The following is a 19,544-nucleotide window of genomic DNA, read 5'->3' as shown; positions in this document are numbered from 1 at the left end:
CTTCTCTCCTCACCTTTGCCTTCCAGCCTCAGTTCCCATCTGCTTCCCAGCACGAATGTGTGTGTTCTGAATGCTGTGCCTTTGCAGGGCTTATGGCAATCTCTGAGTTGGGTGAAATCACCCTGTGGCTGTGTAGGAACAAAGAGACGAGGAGGTGAAGAAACCTCTGCTGAGAAGTGCAACCCTGACCTGATGGGGCTGGCCACTCCCTGGGCTTGCGAGCTTTCTGCTGCAGAAGAAAACCGGGCCACTAATTGTAGTGTGGGGCTTGGGTGCATTTGGCGGATGGTGGTTAGGCCTGAGCAAACAAGTTTATCAGCTGACCTGTTTAGCGGTTGACTGGTGTTTTATCTGCACACACAATCAAGTGACTGGAGTGCTTGAATTATTCATGCAGTGTCCTGCCCTCTAGACTTGACTGTTCGTGTGATTACATCTGCCTGGAACAAACAGGCTGGATTCTTCATCTTTCAGCTCAGGGCGGGGGGTAAGGACTGTCTGTACTTTTTATATAATAGATGATCTCTAGAGTTAGCACCTTGGGAAGTGTGGCAGTCCTTAGTCTGCTTTCTCGCACGCACATCCTCTTACCACCACCACCATGGGAAATGCCTATTAGTTGGGAACCACAGGTTCTGTCAAATGGGCCCTGTATTGACAGAGGGCAGCTGATACGGTGCATCCAGCCCATTTTTATTTTACTGAGAGGTTAAATTCATTGTGGCTGGCTCCTCTCCTGGCTGTGTCTCTGTCTGCCTCTTGTTCTTTTTCCAAGCTGTCAAACCCCAGAGAAGTAATAAATGGTTTCTCCTCCCACTCCTCTGCCTCCGTCCCTAATTATGGTAAAGTGAAGATTACAGAATCACAGGCCTGGCCTAAAGACTTGAAGAGGTCACTCACCTCCTCTAAGCCCTTGCTTCCAGGCAGAATGTCAAGGGTGATTCAGCGAGGCCGGGGAGGCGAGGATAGCTCACCAGCTCATCAGTTCCCATCTTGTTCCTGCGCAGGCTTTGCAGTGTCAGCCACAAATCACAAAGCCACTTAGAAACAAACGCGTCATCAGGCCGCTCTGCGTCCTCTGTCCGTGAGTGCTGAGGGTTTGAAAGAGGACTTGAGGGCTTTGATTTGGGGGAAACCTCATGCCAGCACTGTAAGGTCACCTTTTTCTACAAACTGAGTGACTCTTCCTCTAATTTCCTTTTGCCGTGCCGGAGCTGGGAAAGCCCTGTGGCTTCTCACCCAGACCTTTCAAGACACAGATGAGGAAGCTGAGGCCCAGCCGGGAGTCGATGCGTCCAGAATCTTCCAGTCCCTGGTTAGCAGCAGAGCTGCCACCTCAGCCTTTCCTCCTGACCCCAGGTCTCTTCAGCCAGACTCAGGACAGGAAGAGTCCCCGTGAACTAACTAATAGCACTCTGTGCCTTTAATTATGGTTGCTTCTTTTTGTGCTGTTATCTCAAGAGCCTAAGGCTACAAACCTGGCTACACCAAAGTCCAAAGTACCCCACTTTGGGTTGTATAACCAACCATGTCAGCTGAACCCTCTTGTCTGTGGTCCTCTTCTGAATTACTAGCTGCTTGCACAATTAGTGATGTGAGGTGCGGATAATACATGGGATGTGTAAGTAGAAAAGGTCCCAGAAAAGGTTCATGAGGGAGGTATAGTGGTCAAGCCTGTGAACTTTTTACTTGAGGATACCGAAACCCATGGGGGTGGCCCTGAACACAGGGCTGAGGGAGAGATGGGAAACCTCCACTAGTCACTGCCCCTCTCTGTGTTATCTCCCATAAGTCATGAGGGGCTTGGGCTAGAAGATCTCTATGTATGACAGCTTGAAGTTCTGTGACCACTGTGAAGGTGTGGGTGGCCAGAGGGAGCCAGCAGGTGGCAAAGTTACCAAGACCTGCCCAGGAGTGGTCTGCCTTGTTGGAGAGAAGGTGACCACTCTTTCTCTCCACCACTTGGTGGAGAGAAAGTTGACGGGGACACCTGTTTGTGTGGCACCTTTGTTGAACTAAGAAGAGATCCCGGTGTCATTTCTGGTCACAGTGCTGGCATCTAAGAAACCCTCTGCACCGTGGTTTCCATCTGACTTTTCCTGCCTTGCCACTCTTCCCTGGAACAGTCCCCTCTAGTCACACAGCTCCTGTCACTGTCCTGAGTTCCCACCTCACTTGACTTTGGGCTCTGCTGAGCTCAGCGCTGTCTTCACTTTGTCCTGTCCTCTCAGAGGAAGCCTGCCCCCACCCTTCAAGACTTCCAGCCTTCTCCAGCCCCCGTTGTTGCTGATGGTGTTGTACGGAGTGGGGGTGTGGTGCTTCTCTGGGTCTTTTTCTTCTCACATGTTTGATCACTAAATGACCTGGGAGACGGGCAGATGCTCCCTTGTCCTCACTTTGCCCATTAAGGAAACTATACTGGGAGGGAACCTGGCTCCTAATTTAAGACTCTTTGCATGGACCGTCTGGACAAGGAGGCTCCAGATTGCACAGAGCTCTCTCTCTCTGGATCCCTTCCTCCTCACCTCATATAGGAAGGGTCTAGTCTGTGTCAGAGTTCATTTCCGTTTTGTTCCTGCATAGAAAAATGTTTTCTTGTCCCATCTGCTCTACAAGATCCTGGGACACCAGGAACAAAAAGGTGATCCAGGCCAAATCTCAGTGGGGTGTACCCTGCGATCTGGCAATGGTGATGTCCTTTCCCCCGCTTCATTGTCTCATTTTTGTGGTTATGAAGGAAGGCCCTCTGCTGAGGTGTCTTATGTGCACTTAGCACATAGTAGTTGCTCAGTAAACAGTGTTTGTTTTTCTTTACCCAGGGTAGAATTCTGATTGCCTGTGCCCTGTGAGTAGGAAGTGAAGGTTTTAATTGTGGGCTGGCTGCTGGCTCTGCAGGCTTCCTCCTACTGCTCAGCATTCAGTTTCTTCATCAGTCAAATGAGGGGGTTGGCTTCATTCCCAAAATGGTGATTAGGGGCCCGGGATGTGCCTGGTGTGGGCTGATGCTGGTGAAAGAGACACCCTTCCCTCTACTGGAGAGTTGGGCATCTAAATAAGTCATTGCGATGCAGTGAGGTAAGTGCTAACATGGCCGAGTGACACAGGAGGAGCACTGGGGACAGAACAGCTTATTCTTCCTGGGCGAGGGGAGTCTGGTAGAAGGCTGCCCCTGAGGGCTGTTGCTTAAGCCGTGTGTCAGGGAGGGCAGGGGCTTACAGGCTACAGCAGCATCAGAGACTCCTCCAGGGATGGCAACAACTCCATGGAAAGGCAGGCAGTGTACTCCGGAAGCCACAAGTCCACAAGTCTTAGGAGTAGTGTGGAGGGAGTGAGGTGAGGTGGTGACATTTTGCAGCGGTGATGTCCGAGGCCTCTCTGCTCTCACACTCCCGACTCTGTGGCTCCTGCCTCCCCATATGGCTCTCCAGGGCTGGCCTGAGTCCATCTGCCTGGGGTGGGGGTGGGGGACACTGCTTCTGCCGCCTCACCTCCCCTGTCTCCGTCCCCACCGGAATATGCTGTTTTGAACTTTATTTCCTAATGTGGCATTGTCTCCTTTCTCATATTGATAATTCCGTAATGACTGGTTGTGACCTGCCCCCTCCCCCATATTTAATTCTCATCAGCCCAGCTCTCCACTTTGCTATTAATGATAGCAGCCAGCAAAATAGCTTTCAACATGCCATTGACAGTCTGGTTTAAGAGCGCACTTGAAGTAGTGCTAGACAGCTGAAAGCACCCATAATTGTGTACCAGAGTGAGAACTGCATGCTCAAGGGCCTTGTTTTTATATGCTTAAAGGGACAATATCTTGTTTTCAGCAAATGCTCTCTGAGACTCACAGCCAAGATGCTTCCTTCCCTTCTCTCTTTACCGTTGCTACTTTTGCCTTCCAAAGTGAATGTTGTTGTTTTTTGTGTTTTTTTTTTTTTAAGTTGGGGCTAGGGAGAAACTTAGGGAAGGGGCTTTTCCTGCCATCCAGTAAGTAAGGATGATTCCCTGGATTTGTTGCTGCGAGTCATCCCTGGCAGACCGCACGCGCAGGGGAGGGCTGCGCCGCCTGCTTGAGGGTTCTTAGGACCTGGCGTTTCTCACTGAGATTGATTTTGAATTCTTTTGTTTGCTAAGGAAGTTGCACAGTCAGCACGGCACAGTAGGCAGGCAGGCTTCCTAGCCATCTTGGGTGTTTAGGCAGAAGTCATCTTTGTGGGGGTTGTAGGGGAAGGCTTCTCCGTTTGGAGAGTCAGATCAGGGACCTCTAAGCCCCTTTCAAATCAGATGTTCTAGGTGGCTGCTCTTGTGCAGGGGCCCCTTTGGAAATGTGAGGGTGGGTGGGGCAGAGATTTATCTTCTCAAGTGGAGGCTCATCCAGGCTTAGGGGTTTACCCAGGGGCCCCATTTATTCAGCCCTGAAGATTTTGCCTGAGAACAATACCTCCCTCCCCTTCACCCCAGCCAGCTTCATTTGTTAAAGATGCAGTGACGTTTTTGGGAAGAGGCTCTCTCCACCCACTGTCACCAAAGCCTCCCTTTACCAGTTGTATCCATTGACGGGTGTGGGAAGAGCTTGTTCCCAGCATCAGGACAGCCGGGGCGGGGGCGGGGGGGGGGCAGTGGGCGGCAAGCCCTTTGGGTCTGGAACCTAGCTTTGGCCTGCTCTCTCCCGAGGACAGCTGCTTGGGGGTCCTGGAGCAGGGACCCCCACCACCATCACCACAAAGTAAGCCCAGAAAGAGGGCTTTTGTTGAGGATAAACAGTTTGGAAGTTTTGATCTTCCAGATATCATGGGTTATAATATAACCCTAAGTAGCACTTGATTGTTTATAAAACAGATGAGACATTTTCATCTTAGGAACCTAAAACAATAGGCATTTGGTCCAGACAAGCAAACACCGGGTATGGAAGCCTCAGAGTGCGGTGTGAAAGGCCTGGGCCTGGAAGATGACCTGCATCTTCCCGGGCCCCAGAGGGCTGTGCTCTTAAATTGGGGGTGGCGGGGGCAGGGTGAGCAGAGGAGTGTGGACTGACAAGGCTGTGAGTTCCCTGGGGGGGCAGGCCTGCTGGTGTTCACAGAAGCCCGGCAAACTCTGCACGCTGCTCGGCCCCATACCTGACTTGAGTGGGGTTATGTCCAGACTGGGGTTCTCCCTAACCCTGTGTGGCATTATGGGCTTTCTGGAAGGGAAAGAAGCCTTTCTCAGGCTCCTGAGAGAAGCCTGTTGGCTGTAAAAATTGTGATTCTAGAAAGAAATGTGTCATAAACCTTTATTTTAAAGTATCTTTAATGTAGGTTAAGCATTTTTTTTTTTCATCTCTCATTATGGATAGTTGAAGTGTGAGGGGAGGGAAGGGGCGTGAGCAGAGAAGTGGCTTGGAGGAGAGGTGACGGAGCCCGGAGCCTGGAGCCCGGAGCCGGGAGCCCAGCCGGGGGAGTGAGGGGTGGGGAAAGACAATGACTGGCTGAATCGTGATTCCAGGAGGGACTGAGCAGCGGGGACCCCCTCAGGTCTGTGGCCGGGAGGTGCAGCAGTAAATCGTGCTTGTCAGCCTTGACTGTCTCTAGGCTGGAGTTCAAAGTGTTTTGGCCTTATCTCATTGCCCTTCTAAATCCTTGATAAGCATTGTTCACAGCTTTTCAACTGTGTGTTTTTTATTCTGAGGGAAAACTCTGCTAGCGGGTGGGGTGGTGGGTTTGAGAGGAAGCGCATGGTATGAACAGGCTCTAAATGACTGATTGTGATTATGATGGCCTATGAAGTGCCACCACTCTTGTCGTCCTCGTTTGGGATGAGAGGACACTCTGACCCTGTAAGGGACGGGCGTGCTCTTCGGTTGTGAACCGAGGGGTAGGTGGATAAAACGGGCTCTGTTTCTGTCCACAGGCTGTCCCCTCCTCTACACCTCACTTTCCCTCCCCTGCCACCCAGCTTTCCCAGAGAGCCCTTGTCTCTTAAAGGTCATGGCCAATGTTTCATTTGTGGTACTGTCCTTATGGGGAGACCCCCCAAATTTAAGAAGCCACTGCCTCTGCAAGGGCAGTGTGATTTTTACAGCCTCCCCGGGGACAAGGGGAGGTTTGCATAATGTTGGGGGGAGGATTAGGTAGGGGTTTGCTGTGGCAACCTGAGGGATGAGTTGAGAATTTTTCCTCCACTTGGGAGTAGGCCAATGGAATCTGGGGAGGTGGGGGAGGGGCAGCAGGTTATGGGGGCAAGGGAGAGGGTGGGGGTGCTGGCGCCTGGGATGAATGGGCAGTGTTGGAAGGTGTAATCTGAAAAGACTTTCCCATTCTGTCTACACAGACAAGCTCTTTGAGGCCATCCGCCGGAGTAGGGAGGGGTGGGAGGCAAGCAGAGTTTTATGTGTTTGGGAACTGAGAAATTAAAGTGAACAAATATTTAAAGATTACTGGATCTTGTTAACAGGAAGCCCTGTGGATGGTAACTGAGAGCCTGAGAAATGAAAGTCTTGGAGTCTTAGAGCCAGGGAGGGACTTAGCCATCATCTGGGCCAGGAGTGGTGTGCAGCCCATGCGCCTGAGGATGGGCACGCACTCTGTGCACAGCACTTAATTCAGTTTTGAGATGATCATACTGGACGACTGCACTTAACAGACACTGAGGCCCTCGTGCGGGTCACAGCTGGGACTGGAGTGCAGGTCTCTGGATTTTGCATTGCCAACTCTTTCCAAGGTCAGTGGCCTGGAATCTTCCTCTCTGCCCCCCATTTCCCACTTCCTCACCTGGCCTTACTATTTCCAATTTGCTTTTCCCCTAGACTCTTGGCAGAAAATACCTGAGATTTCTGGTGGGGAGAGAAAGGGAAGGCACATCCTTTCCAGGGAAGCATGTGGAAAGGTCGTGTCACGAACTCCGCACCTGGCACCCCCTTGCCTTTCTGATGTCGTAGCTGGCTGAGGGTGTCGTGTCGTGCCCTCTCTGCCACTCTTGCCCTGTGTGAAGGACCCGGGGTCTGGTGCGCACGGCGTCCGTCCCAGCCTGGCCACAGCCAGCAACCCTCTCCCTCCCACGGGAGACAGATTCTCAGGGTCACACCAGGGCCGGGCCTTTTCTTGTGCGAAGCCCTCCCAGCATAAAGAATTCAGCAGGCTTCTTCGGAAACATAAATATTTAATGGTGTTGTAGTTATATATAATTTGATCAATATGTCAGTGCTAAAAGGGCCTTTAAGGAGGCTCCCCTATCATTGAGTGATCTGTGATGTAAACCTCCCAGCCGGCCCCCCCAACAGGGGTCATTATCTCCCTCCGTCGCTGAGTGGATCATGTGTGTGTTTGCCCCCTTCTTACAGTCACCGGCGCTCCTTTCCTCTAGAGCCTGAGGGAGGGGCCTGGGAATGCCGGGCCAGCTTTTGCTGGAGGTCTCGCCCCTCCCTGTCCCTGGACTTCCCTCCCATCAGCAATAAAATACCCACTTGCTTTATTTCAGCTTAGTCTGAGGAGAAACTGCCTGGCAAGGAATGTCATCTTGTAGTTCAGTGACTGAGGGCCTATCGCTTTAGAAATTGCCTTGGAAACGCAGTGGGGTGTTTTAAGTTCAAGTTGCCCAGACACATTGTTCTGCAGTCTTCCAGCATGTGATTGCTGGATGACTGTGGCACCCGGCTGCTGGAGCCTCCCCCTTTTGCACAGCCCCCCAGCCCTCCCTGTGCTCCTGTGATTTTAATTCAAGACGAAGCAGATTGACTTTGAGCACTGCAGGACTTGAGTCAGAGAACCTGGGAAAATCTGATTCAAATTCAAGAACCCCGGAGCGGACCGAGTCTCCCTCCCAAACGCACATGCCTCAAGAAGCGTAACCGGAGGCCCAGCCCCCAGAAGTGTCTTCTTAGAGGTCACTTGGCATGCCAGGCTCAGGGCAGAGTTGAAAACCATTTCCACCTGGCTGGGGAGTGTAACCTGTGCTCACGTAGACAGGTGTCTTTCCCTCATCTCATTTTTCTCACACGCATACACGGGAGTCCTGATTCACAGCACGCCACCCTCGTTGTCCCAGGAAGGAGTGCTGGTTGTAGAAGTGAAACCAGGAGCCTCGTGGTGGACCCTTGGCGTCTCACAGACGCGGAAGTTGCTGATGCTTGCCACTAAATGGTGTATCTTGAAGAGGCCTTGCCTGGCCGTCTTTAGCTCACAAGCAGTCTTCCTTCGTGAATCAGAGAACCCAGACAGTTACCTGACATGCACCGATCTAGGACATCAGTGCTCTGTGACAGTTGTATGCAGTTTTGCGACGGTCACATTCAAATGGCTCCTGCTCTGAAGACTGGTCGTGGGGCTGAGCCCAGCCCAGCGTCACTCCTCATCTCGAGGTGGCTTGCTTCTCTGCTCAGCCTCCAAACTCAACCCATGCACTCTTACTGAGCTCTACGGAGTCTACGGAGGAAGTGAAAAGTCGCAGAACAATTCAGAAATGTTGAACATATTAGAATCTAAGTGGAAGCTATCCAGTTCCCTCTGTTTTGCAGACGACAAAGCTGAAGCCCAGCGGAGGGGAGTGATTTGCCCAAAGCCTTACAACTAGATGGAGGCAGGGCTGGGAGTAGAGGCCAGGTCATTTCTGTGTGGCTTTGGGTCATAACTTACTCTTTAAAATGGCAGGTTTCTCCCTCTCCTTGTTTTTATTTGGCTGAGGTTAAAAAGAAGTGAACATTTTCAAGAGCCAACTGGTATAGCCGCTTGGGCAGTTTAAAACTGAGTAGTGGAGAGACCCTCTGATGGAAGTGGCTGTCAGCTGTGCCTGGAGCAGTCAACTCCACGGGGGCGGGAGTGGGGATGAGGGGGCAGGTCCAAAGCCAGGCTGGGTGCTGAGGGGCGGGGGGACCATGAGCAGGTTCCCTCTCTGTTAATGTAGTGTGCTGGGTCAAAGGCCTGAGGGTGGTAAGCAGCAGCAAAGTGGACGCTGGCATGCTGGGTGGGGGAGAAATGCTTTTAGAATGCTCAAGTACCCTCAGTTTACAGTGAGATGTTTAGGGGTCCTGCTTTAATAAGGAGATGATGGGGCCAGTGGGAGCTCCTAAGGCATGTTGAGCAGATTGCTCTTTGGGAAATTACACTTGCCCCCCACTATCTTGTTCCCCTCATTCATCTGCCTAACAATCTCGACAGAGACATGGGGCAGATGTTACTCCAACGCCCAGTTGGGAGTGCAGAGTCTGAGTTTCGCTGGGTCTCTGAAGTGCCTCTGTCTAGTAGATTAGTTTCTTCTGAGCAACAGTGTTTTTCCACCAGCAACACCGCCTCCTTTGAAGCACACTTGAAAGGGAACTTTCAAAGGCAGCATCAGTCTCCCCAAACACCTTTTTCCACAGGAAGCAGTTTCTCTGCCATGGACACCGGCCACTTTGGGGCTGAGGCTCTGGCTTAAAGGCGGTGGTTTGGTGGGACTGAGACGGAGGGAAGGACGGAGGGTGGCCTTGGCGATAACAGAGCGCCCTGAGCTGCCAGGAGGGGTTTCCAGCCGATGATGGCCCCCCAGTTTGTGGGTGGCGACTGCCCCGATTGTGGAAGCCACATGGCTTGGTGTTCTCCCCCTCTTGGAACTGGTGTTCGAGTTGGATAAAACGCTGTTTCAACAGCTGCTCTAATCAGAAATGCTGTTGATCATTAATCCTGATGGTAGTTTTTCTTTCAAAAATACTTCTCTAAGTGCTCTCAAAATGTGGAAATTTGGCTTCTTGGTAGGAAGTCATTTAGTGATGTTGCTTAACTGCCGAATATCAGTTTCCTCATCTGAAAGATGGAGATTTTAATAAGCGCCTTCCGTGTAGGACGATTGTGTGTTCACACGTAAAATGCTTGGAACAGCTGGGGCTGCGGATGTTGGCTATTATTATTGGCATTGTTGTTAAGAGTGACTCTGTCCGGCCAACTTTCTATTTTCAGGAGCTTCCCCTCTTGCCGTCGCCACCCTCCGAGAAATCATCGTGAAAGAGATCGTTCGGTGAACAGTTTTCCTGTTCATTCGCTGACTCACCGGAGCCATTCTCAGGGTTGGGTGGCCCGTGTAGAGATGGGCAAGGCTCATCTGCTTCCATTTTTTAGGGGCGTGGGGAGGGGAGTGCCGCTCAGCAGCAGGTGATGGCACAGTGGCAGAGGGGTGCAGTTCGCATACTTTCTCCACCCCGACCACCCTCCCCACAACCCCGAGAAGCCCCCACACTCAAGGACAGGGGACCTGTGCTTTATTATAATAGATCTCCAAGTGTAAGACCACCCCCCTTTCTCTGCCAGCCCCCCAACTCTGTACAGTCTCTCCTCATGGTAAACCCGAGTTCTAACTGCCACCCAGGGGGGCCTCTCGTCATGGAGGGCAAGCCCAGGAGAGAGCCTGAATGCCCAGCCCAGGCCCCCAGAACATTTCATACCTGTGTGGAGCTGTCCTGGGGGCCTCAGTTGGTGTCTGTGGTGCCGGGAGGCAGGTGGAGGGGGCAGAAACTGCCTTCAGAGCGGTGCAAGGGTGAGTCTGAGAGGGAACTTGCTCTACTGGTGCTGCGCGGTCACCTGGTGGCCCGGACGCCAAGCCTTGAGTCAGGTACGGCTACGTGAAATCCTGGCAGGTCCCTTTCCTCACAACGAGAGGGCGCTGGGCTCCTGCCAGGCCTCGAGGGAAGATCCGTGCACTCAGGGGACGCCTGTGGCTGTGTGTTTGCCACCGGGTGTGGGGAAGGGGGAGGGGAAGGTAAGCTCCTTTTTCCTGTAACTACCAAGACCCTGACAGCTGGCCTGTCTGCTAAAGGAAGTAGGCGATAGTTGGGAACCCTTTCATAACCACCAACCCTGGAGTGAGCAGGAAGATTTGAGCCTGCTGCCTGCCCTGCTGGCTGTGGGGAGGGGGAAGGGGCCCGCAGCCAGAGACCGCCGAGGTGGCTCGTGCTTGGTCTGGCTGGACGGCACTGCCTCACTCTGTTGGTGGAGGGCTTGACTGCTGCCCACCCCACGGCCCAGTAGTGTGTCAGCACTTCATCCACCATGGCCTCTCTCGCAGATGATGTCCACACTGGGGCGGGCCAGGGTCAGTGGCTGGGGGACACTCTGCACTATGAAAACTAAATGCAGGGAGGCCAGTGAGATTCTTCTGGCTAAACATTTATTGAGCACCTACTCCGTGCTAGGCATTGCTATGGTAGTTATTTGAGGTAAGAGGCCTTGGACCAGGGAGCTTCCTGAGCACTGAACCTCATTTGTTTTTTTTGTTTTTGATGTATCTTTCTCTTCCTATTTGGCACATAAACGTGTGACAGTTCAGTGATTGTGTTGCACTCTGCAGCGTTGGACTGAGGTGCTGCAAGATAGCTGATTGTTTCTAGAACTCCTGCCACATAGGACGCTGACTTTTCTTTTTTAAGATTTTATTTATTTTATTTTTAGAGAGAGGGGAAGAGAGGGAGAGAAACATCAATTGGTTGCCTCTCAGGCCCCTAACCAGGGACCCAGCCCACAACCCGAGCACGTGCCCTGCCGGAAATTGAACCGGTGACCTTTCGGTTTGCAGGACGATGCCCAACCCACTGAGCCACACCAGTTAGGGCACGACCCTGACATTTATACGTCATTCTCCTTCCCCACTGTCAGTTAATAGGGGAGGTTAAAAGGAACAGAAATGAGAAAGGACTCTTATTTTGGAGTTGACTCTTCCCACCTACCTAGATTAATAATTTATACAATAAATACTTAGTAAGCTTCCCAGGTTCCTTACAGTATGAATGACAGGCGTGTAGTGGGTGGAGTCCAGGGATGCTGCTAAAAGCCGTACAATGCACAGAACAGCCCCCACCCAGCAAAGAAGTATTCAGCCCCAAATGTCAGCGGCACCGAGGTGGAGAAGCCCTGAGGTCAATGTCCTTGCTAGAGTGTGCCCCAAATGTGCAGATGAGGCTATGGGCCCCGTGTCACTCCCCCACCCCCCTGGAAGTGGAAACCACTATCGACACTCAGTTGCTCTGGGACACAAGGGACAGTCCTTCACAACAAAGAATTGTTCTGCTCCAGATGCCCACAGCGAGAAACCTGGGCCCTGTTCACCCTTCAGGAGAACCTGTTCCTGAGAATCTGAGAGTTCCCGGAGAGAGTGGCGATCGTTTGTCCCCATCCAAGAGGCCCTGATACGGGGACACACTCCCTGTGGTAGACCCTGCCGCGGTGGCCGGCACCCCCAAGACATGGTTGCAGAGGCCTCTCAGGTTCCCAGTGGATGGCCGGTCTCTTCACAAAGCACAGGCATCCTCCCAAGTGCTGGCCCCAGGAAGTCTCCACACACGTACTCCGCCCAGGTCCAGGGGTCCAGGGTCTGTTTGGAAGCCGACAGACAGCGTTGTTTTTACTTTAAGTGCACAAGGATCTCTCATCCAGAATAATTTGATGTGCAGATGATCACATGTGTAAAGGCTGTTGTCATGGTTTTGTCTCTGGAAGATTGCTGTGTGCTGATGAGAGCTTTGCAGCCAGCTCTGGGACCTCAGTCCTGGTGGCCTCAGGATTCAGAACGAGACAAGAAAAGCAGTCGTGAGACTTGTCTGTGCTGGGCCTAGGCCTTTCCTGTCTGCTCAGTCGCCGTTCAGCACCACTCTCTTGCAGCCGCTCCTGATCTGAGGGTCACAGGACACTGGTGGCAGAAACAGTTGGTGTTTTTCTAACTGTGGTGATATCTGGGGTGTTGCAGGGGGTGAGGGGCAGAGAATTGATCTGTCTCCTATGATGAACTTCCATGAAGGCCTAGGGACCTAAAGAGTTACCTCCTGAGCTGCTTTTTAGGGGAGGCAACGCTTTACCCTAAAAAAATGACAGTGTTAACTGAGAGATTTCAAGCTGGGGTAGCACATAGATGGGAGAGGCAGAAATGAAAAATGGGGGTGCAGGAGACCTCGCAAGCCACATAACAACTTGTGTGAGTCTGGCCCCAGGGAACCCAGGGGCTTCCCGTCACCTCCTGATTTGTCTGGGAGCCAGTCCTGCTGTTGCCGTGGGGGCCCTGGGCCTGGCAGCCCCGTCCTCCCCGCACTGCCCTTGCGTCTTGTAACAGGTGTACCGGGGTGTGCAGTGTGCGCGGTTGTTCTTGTTCGTGTTGCTCTGTTTTTCACGAGGGCTTCTATCCAGAGGAGACAAACTATACTCTGACCCACACAGACCTGATAGGAAATCGGAGCTCCCCCAAATGCAGGCAGCCTGGCTGGGGTGAGCTGGAAGATTTCTTTGTGCCACAATTTAGCCAAGAGGCTCCTGAGGAGAGTGGAAAAGATGGAGCTGCTGGGAGGGTCTGTGGTTGGGGGACTTTGCACTTGTACTGTCTGCCATTTCGGCGACTTGATTTATTTGCCTGAGCTTTATGAGATCTCTTTTCTTTTGCAGACAGAGATTGCCAAGAGGTTGAACACAATTTTAGCACAGATCATGCCTTTCCTGTCACAAGAGGTAAGACCTCCTTTTGCTGTGTCTTCCTTTAATTTCCAAAACAGCCCACTGGCTGGTTGTGTCTCACCGGAGCCCCCGCCCCTGTTCACTTATACCGACTGAAGTTGAAGTGCACAACCTAGGGGTTTACAGAGCCTTCTCCAGCCAGTTCAGGGACAGGGAGCCATACCAGAGAGAAAATTTGCTTATTCTTCTGGTAGAACTAGTTCTCTGCCACTGCCTGAGTCGAGAGAGGAGGGTTCTGGCCTGCGGCCGGGGTAGCAATGGTCAGTGGGTGCCTCTGTGCCCCCCATGGACTATCTAAGCCAGCCTCCGCTTCCATATGCCCCAAATTCCACACCTGGAGCTGCCTAGGAGCCAGGAAACCTGGCCAGTCAGTGCCAAGAGGGGAGCCAATACCCAAAAGGAAGCCCACCCTTCAGGACAGAGTATACTTGGCAAAGGCATGGCTTTCTTGGTCATATCACTTTCTAGGCCACTTTCCAAGGGGCCCCCTACCTGACCCAGGGCCTGAGCTAGTGGAAACGTCTCCAGGGAGGCTTCTTGGCACAGGGCAGACAGGCAGGCTGCCTGAGAGGCCCGTTTCCATCCAGCAGAGCCTGCTCCAGCTGAGGCAGGCCCTGCCCGCCTCGCCCCTCTGGGGCAGGGGCCTTCTCAGCTGCCCCCGAAGTCCTGGGTCCGAGTCAGAGGAGTGACCATCAATGATTGAATTCAGGGTAATGCTGTGTCCTCAGAGCTCGCAGCCCAGTAAGAGAGAGGGCTGCAGACGAAGGGGGTGTTGCCTCAAGGCTGAAAGGAATGAATGCACTGGAAAAATGCTTTTTTTTTTTAAGACTTTTTTTTAGAGTAGTTTAAACTCATAGCAAAACTGAGTGGAAAGCACAGAGATTCCCACAGCCGCCCTGCCAGAGTGGGGCATCCGCTGCAGCTGACGAATGTACCCTGGACACGTCTCTGTCACCCGGAGTCGACTCCGTTTACTTCGGGCTCGTTTTGCCGCTTCTCTTTCTCTTCCTACCTAGACATATGTTCTTGTTTTCTCTCTATTGAGATACAGACTTGACTCTACTTAGATACATGTACTTTTCTTCTGAACCTTTGAACGGCAGCCACAGGCACCCCAACAGTGTGGGCAGGCTCCCGCGTGACTGTGACACCGTTACCGCACTCAGAGCGTTAATAATCCCTCAGTAGTGTGTTCCGCGTCCAGCTCATACTCACACGCATGGGAGGAAGTTTCTTTGCATGTGTGCTGGAGGGAAGGTGATTGACTAGTTCCCATCTTTTGGCTCATTTATATTTTAACTTAAAGCAATTTATGGTGAGTTCTGATGACAGAAGTAACACATGCTCATTGATGAGGGTTAGAGAAGAAAGGAGAGGCGCCCTGTCCCCATCCCACCTGTCTCCCGGGCCAGCACAGTGGGCCTCCTCCGCCTTCTGCTGGCGCTCCCTCGGCGGCCACCCACCCCCAGTGGCCGCTGCTAACCCCGCCCTGTTTCCTCCAGCACCAGCAGCAGGTGGCGCAGGCTGTGGAACGAGCCAAGCAGGTCACCATGACAGAGCTGAATGCCATCATCGGGGTACGTGGACTCCCCAATCTGCCTCTCACCGTGTGTATAGCCCTTTTATTCCTCTTATTTATCATAACCAGAGGTCGATTTTGATCTTAGCTGGCCTCAAAGAACGGCGGCCCCAGGACTCCAGCTCCTAAAGCATTTCGTGGGCTTGGATCCATTTGGGGCTCTCTCCCCACTGGGTCCCCAGTTGCCTCCCAGTCCCCAAGTTAAAGGGGTGCTAGATATGTCTCATCTACCTCTAAACTCATCATCCCTGTCCTCCCTCAACTTCTGGTGTTCCCACCACTGAGGGGAATGGGCTCTGAGATCACTTTCAAGACCAGGCTGACTGGTGTGGGTCCCCAGCCTCCTCCTCATGCCTCCCCAGTAGCCTGTCTGCTCTGGGCCCCCTCCCTGGCAAAGGTCTGCCCTTCTTTGGCCACCTGGGATCAGAACTGTCTCTGCTGAGCTGTCGATGTGAAACGTGCTGTGGAATTTGGGGTTGGGCCTCAGCTCCTGCCTGAGCATTCCTTACGTGCCCTCGTGAATTCCAGCTGGGGTGCCTAGACAGGTCGTCCTGACCTTCTAGGTCAAGCGAACAGGAAAAAATATCCCAGAGCTCTTTGTGGGGCCCACTTCCAGTCTGGCCCCTTTGTGAAAGGAAAAAGCCAGATCCTTCCCCAGCCCCTGCCTGGCTTGTATCTGTAAAGTATTTCTTGGATGCAAATGGCATCTTTCTCTTGTTTCCCACTTTGGTTGAGACTGCGGATGTTTAAGATAAACGTCTGAGGAAAAACAGCTCTTCGGTGTGACTTTGGACACGGTTTTCACTTTGGGGTATGCCTGTTTACGTACTGTCCCTAAAGATGATAAAATTCAGGGGTGGGTGAGATCACCACTTCCCATCCACAGACAGGTGGGTCGGGTCCCTGAGGGGCTCCGGACAATGTGGATTCCAGGGGGGTGGCCGCAGAGTTTTTCCCCTTAGGTCTGGAGGCTGGAGTGCAGTCTGTTTTTCTGAAGTTTTCCAGATCATTCCAAAGGATAGTCAGGCTTGGGAAACAGTGGACTTGATTGGCTGAAGCCCCCCGTCAGCCTGAACATTCTGGGATCCTGGTTGGTCTTCATTCCTTTTTTTGTACGTGAGATCATCATTTCAAGGTGGGACTGCAGGCCACCTTGAGGGGTGGAAGGTAAACCCTTGGTTTCTCCCATTTCGTGGCAGAAAGTTGGAGACTTACGTTCTAGTTGTGTCCTTTCCCATGTGACCTGGGCAGGCCCATATCTTTCTCCAGCCTCAGGTTCTGCATCTGTAAAAGTGCGGGTGGGGGGGGGGCAGCTCATCTCTCTGGGCCAGGAGTGCCCCGAGCCTGAGGTCAGGGTGACAGAGCGATGCTGGTCCTGACTGCCTATCACACCACTGGGACTCGTGATGGTTCCATGGTCCCGAACTTCCGGTGCCCCATGGCAGCTGCTGAACGCTGCTGGAGGCAGGTGTGGAGCACTGGGCTGCCCCTGGTAACATTGGTGGAGGAACAGACCCTCAACTGTTATGTGGGAGGGATGGAGGGGTCTTTGGAAAGGGGCCTGTGAGCAAGTGGTCAGTGTTTTTAGCCATTGAGTTTTGGTAGGCAGCACCCCCAGGGGGAGAATTGTGATATTGTAAAGTTTGATGTTTCCTTAAGATCATCTAGCCCAGTGTCGGGGCCAGATGCTTTGGTGGAGGCAGGGCTGTCTTTTGCGTTGCAGGGTGTTCAGCAGTGGTCATGGCCTCTCCCTGCCCCTGGACGCCAGCAGCCCCCACCTGCACCGCAACACCCAGCAGTGTCTCCTGGTGGAGAGCCTCTGCTGTCTCTCCAGGGGTGTCCAACCTTTTGGTCTCTGGGCCACACTGGAAGAAGAGGAGTTGTCATGGGCCACACATTAAACACACAAACACTAACGGGAACAAACAAAAAAAAACTCATAATGTTTTAAGTAAATTTACAATTTTGTATTGGGCCTCATTCGGAGCCATCCTGGGCCACAGGTTGGACACCCTGACATACAACACCCTCGCTTTTAAGAGAGGAAAAGTGATTCGTGGACTGTCACATACTGTTTTAGGGACAAAGCCTGGGAGAGGCCCAGGGCGACTCCCAGCCCAGGGCTTGGCCCTGTCCTGTGTCCTTTGTCTCAGTGGCTCCTTCCTGTGTCAGTGGCTCTGCCAACAGCGACAGCGGCAGGAGGGGCCGCAGGGGCGCGAGCATGCTGTGCGTTCTGTCATGTGAGGTTTCTCCTCTCCCAGCTCCTCACCTCCATCCCCTTTCTGGGACGAGCCCTCCCCTCCGGGCAGTGGCCACAGTAGAGTCCCCTCTCCCCCTCTGTCTCCTTCCTTGGATGAAAATCCTCTTATGAAAATAATTTTTTTTAAGTTCTAAGAAAAGAGTGAAACTGGGGAAGAAGCACTGCTTGGATTAGCTCCACTTCCTTTAAGTAGTATTTAGGAAGCTACAAGTTAGGTCAAGGCAGCTCCAGGCAGATATTGGAATTCAATTAAAGCCAACGAGTAGGGCCTGTGACCCCCATTTTCAAGGTAATTGCTTCTGCGGCTCTGAGTGAATGCAGCCGTCGCCCTGTCATTAAGCAGGCAACCGTCTAATCGCCGAGCCTGACAGAGCCTCACAGGCAGGAATTACGGACGGCTGAGGCCCGCTGCGCGGGGAGCCGGGCTGGTCTGCACACCAGCGGGGAGGCGGTGGCTGGTCTCCTCAGGGAGGACTGGGGAGATGGGCTCGAGAAGGAAGGCAGGAGGCCGGAGGGCCATGGGCTGGCAGCCAAAGTGTAGGTATCTGGGACCCAGCTGTAAAGGGCAGTGATGCGAAGGGCCTAGGGGGCTCTTAGCAGCAACTAGTGGCAATGCCCACGGTGCTGTTGGATTAGCAGCTCTAGAAGGGTAGTAGCCAGGCCCCTGGTCTTGGAGTTAGGAGGCTTAGGGCAAGTTGCTTGATCCCTCTAGGCCTCAGTTTCCCCATTTGGGAAAAGCCTGCAAAGAGATAAACAGGTTTCATATGATATGCCTGCTTCAGTCTGTCATTTAGGGCTCTCTTGGGCATGAAGTTAAAGGATTCTGAGGCTGCGTCTTGGCTCAGCTCAGAGAGCTGAGTTAGGTAGTGTCTGGTGTGGGCATCCCTGTAGCTAGCGGCATAGTTATTGCGTGGAGTGAGGGGTTTCTAGGGTTCCCCCCTTCCCAGTAAGAAAGGCCAGGATCCAGCATCAGGCTGGCATGAGAGGGAAGGGGGCAGAGCAAGGGAGCTCAGGCGTCCTGGCCCGGCCCACCTACTCCCCTGTGGGGCCGCAGGGAACGCAGGTGTCCATCTAAGGAAGACAGGCCCCAAGATGTCTCTGCTGGCTGGAGCCTGGCAAGGCCCAGTTGCTGCTGGGCCCTTACTGTTACATGCCCTTAATTCGTGGATCCAAATTATTGGGGGATCCTTGGAAGGTCAGGATTACTGAGCATGAGCAGGGAAATTTGGTCCTGTGGAGGCAACTTGCAGAAGGCATCCTCAGGTGCATTGAAGACTCTGAGCCAATGTTACAGCAACCATTTACAAACTCTTGCTTAACGGCGCTCTGTGCTGGTCCAAGGTCACTGACTCTGGAGAGTGCAGGGGCTCTCACCCCACCTGCCCACTGACAATTTGGTTTGCATTTCCTTGGAAGTTACTAGTGGAGGAGATGTTATACAGTGTAGACATTTTTTAAGCTGGGGGTGAGGAGGAGGAAGCAGGAGATTGTGTCCGTCTTGTCACGGACTGGAGCGTTTTGAAGCCCTGCCTAAGATTCTTGCCGTCACTCCAGGATGTTGATGAGTTGGATCAGTTGATTGAATTTCACGTGAGGGAGAAGGATGGCGAATGTTTCCTAGAACGCATCCGTGTCTTTCAGCTAGGCGGCTGTGGTGGAGAGAAGTAATGCTAGGGTTGAGACTTGGCTCTGGTTGCTTCTGCAAGAGTTGTCCCTTAGCCTCTCTGAGCCTGACCCATTTCTGAACTGGAATCAGAAGGTGGTTGTCAGCCCTAAACGCTGTGGGCCCACCAGCCGTGAGACACAAAGGAACGAGCGGAGGCCTGGGCCTGCCCTCCCTCTCCTTGGAGGGCAGGAGGTGTTCATTCCGTGCCTTGAGGACTCTGCTTCCTTTGGTGGGCATCCTCAGTGCATTGTGGCTCTGGAAATGCTTAGAGAACTTCACTAGGTTTAACCCAAGTCACGCACCTGAGAAGTGAGGCATTAAACCAGCTCAGAAAGGCATGATGTATGTAATCCGATCACACATACCCTGCAAACGGGGGTTTGCCCTCAGCGTCTCCTGCAGGCAGCCATGCCTTCTGAGCCCAGGGCACTCGGCACACGGGTGGAGGGAGGATGGGGATACATGAGTGCCCCGCAGGACACGTCCTCGGACATGCCTGTGTTCTGGTCTGAAATGTTAAAGGAAGACGTGCACTCAGGGGTGGGCTTGGGTCCAGTTTCCTGTCCCCACTTTTGGGATTGGAGGTGGCAGGGGTTGGCTGACTGG

General features: G+C 52.9%; 1 protein-coding gene across 11 annotated transcripts in view; it reads left to right on the top strand.

Moving 5' to 3' along the window:
• TLE3 (TLE family member 3, transcriptional corepressor) overlaps positions 1–19,544 on the top strand; it is a 43,971-nt gene that overhangs the window by 5,398 nt on the left and 19,029 nt on the right. For 6 of the 11 annotated variants that reach the window (XM_045848451.1, XM_045848455.1, XM_045848452.1 and 3 more), the window contains exons 5-6: positions 13,365–13,427; positions 14,936–15,040. In XM_045848451.1, the coding sequence (XP_045704407.1) occupies positions 13,365–13,427; positions 14,936–15,040 (168 nt within the window). The remainder of the gene's footprint in view (positions 1–13,364; positions 13,428–14,935; positions 15,041–19,544) is intronic. The other 5 variants (XM_045848454.1, XM_045848460.1, XM_045848458.1 and 2 more) reach the window with 1 other exon arrangement.

Source organism: Phyllostomus hastatus, unplaced genomic scaffold (assembly GCF_019186645.2).
Source record: "Phyllostomus hastatus isolate PE091 unplaced genomic scaffold, TTU_PhHast_1.1 phas_contig_62, whole genome shotgun sequence".
NCBI classification, from domain to species: Eukaryota; Metazoa; Chordata; class Mammalia; order Chiroptera; family Phyllostomidae; genus Phyllostomus; species Phyllostomus hastatus.
Note: the sequence above shows the minus strand (reverse complement) of the source record. Positions and strands in the feature narration are given on the sequence as shown.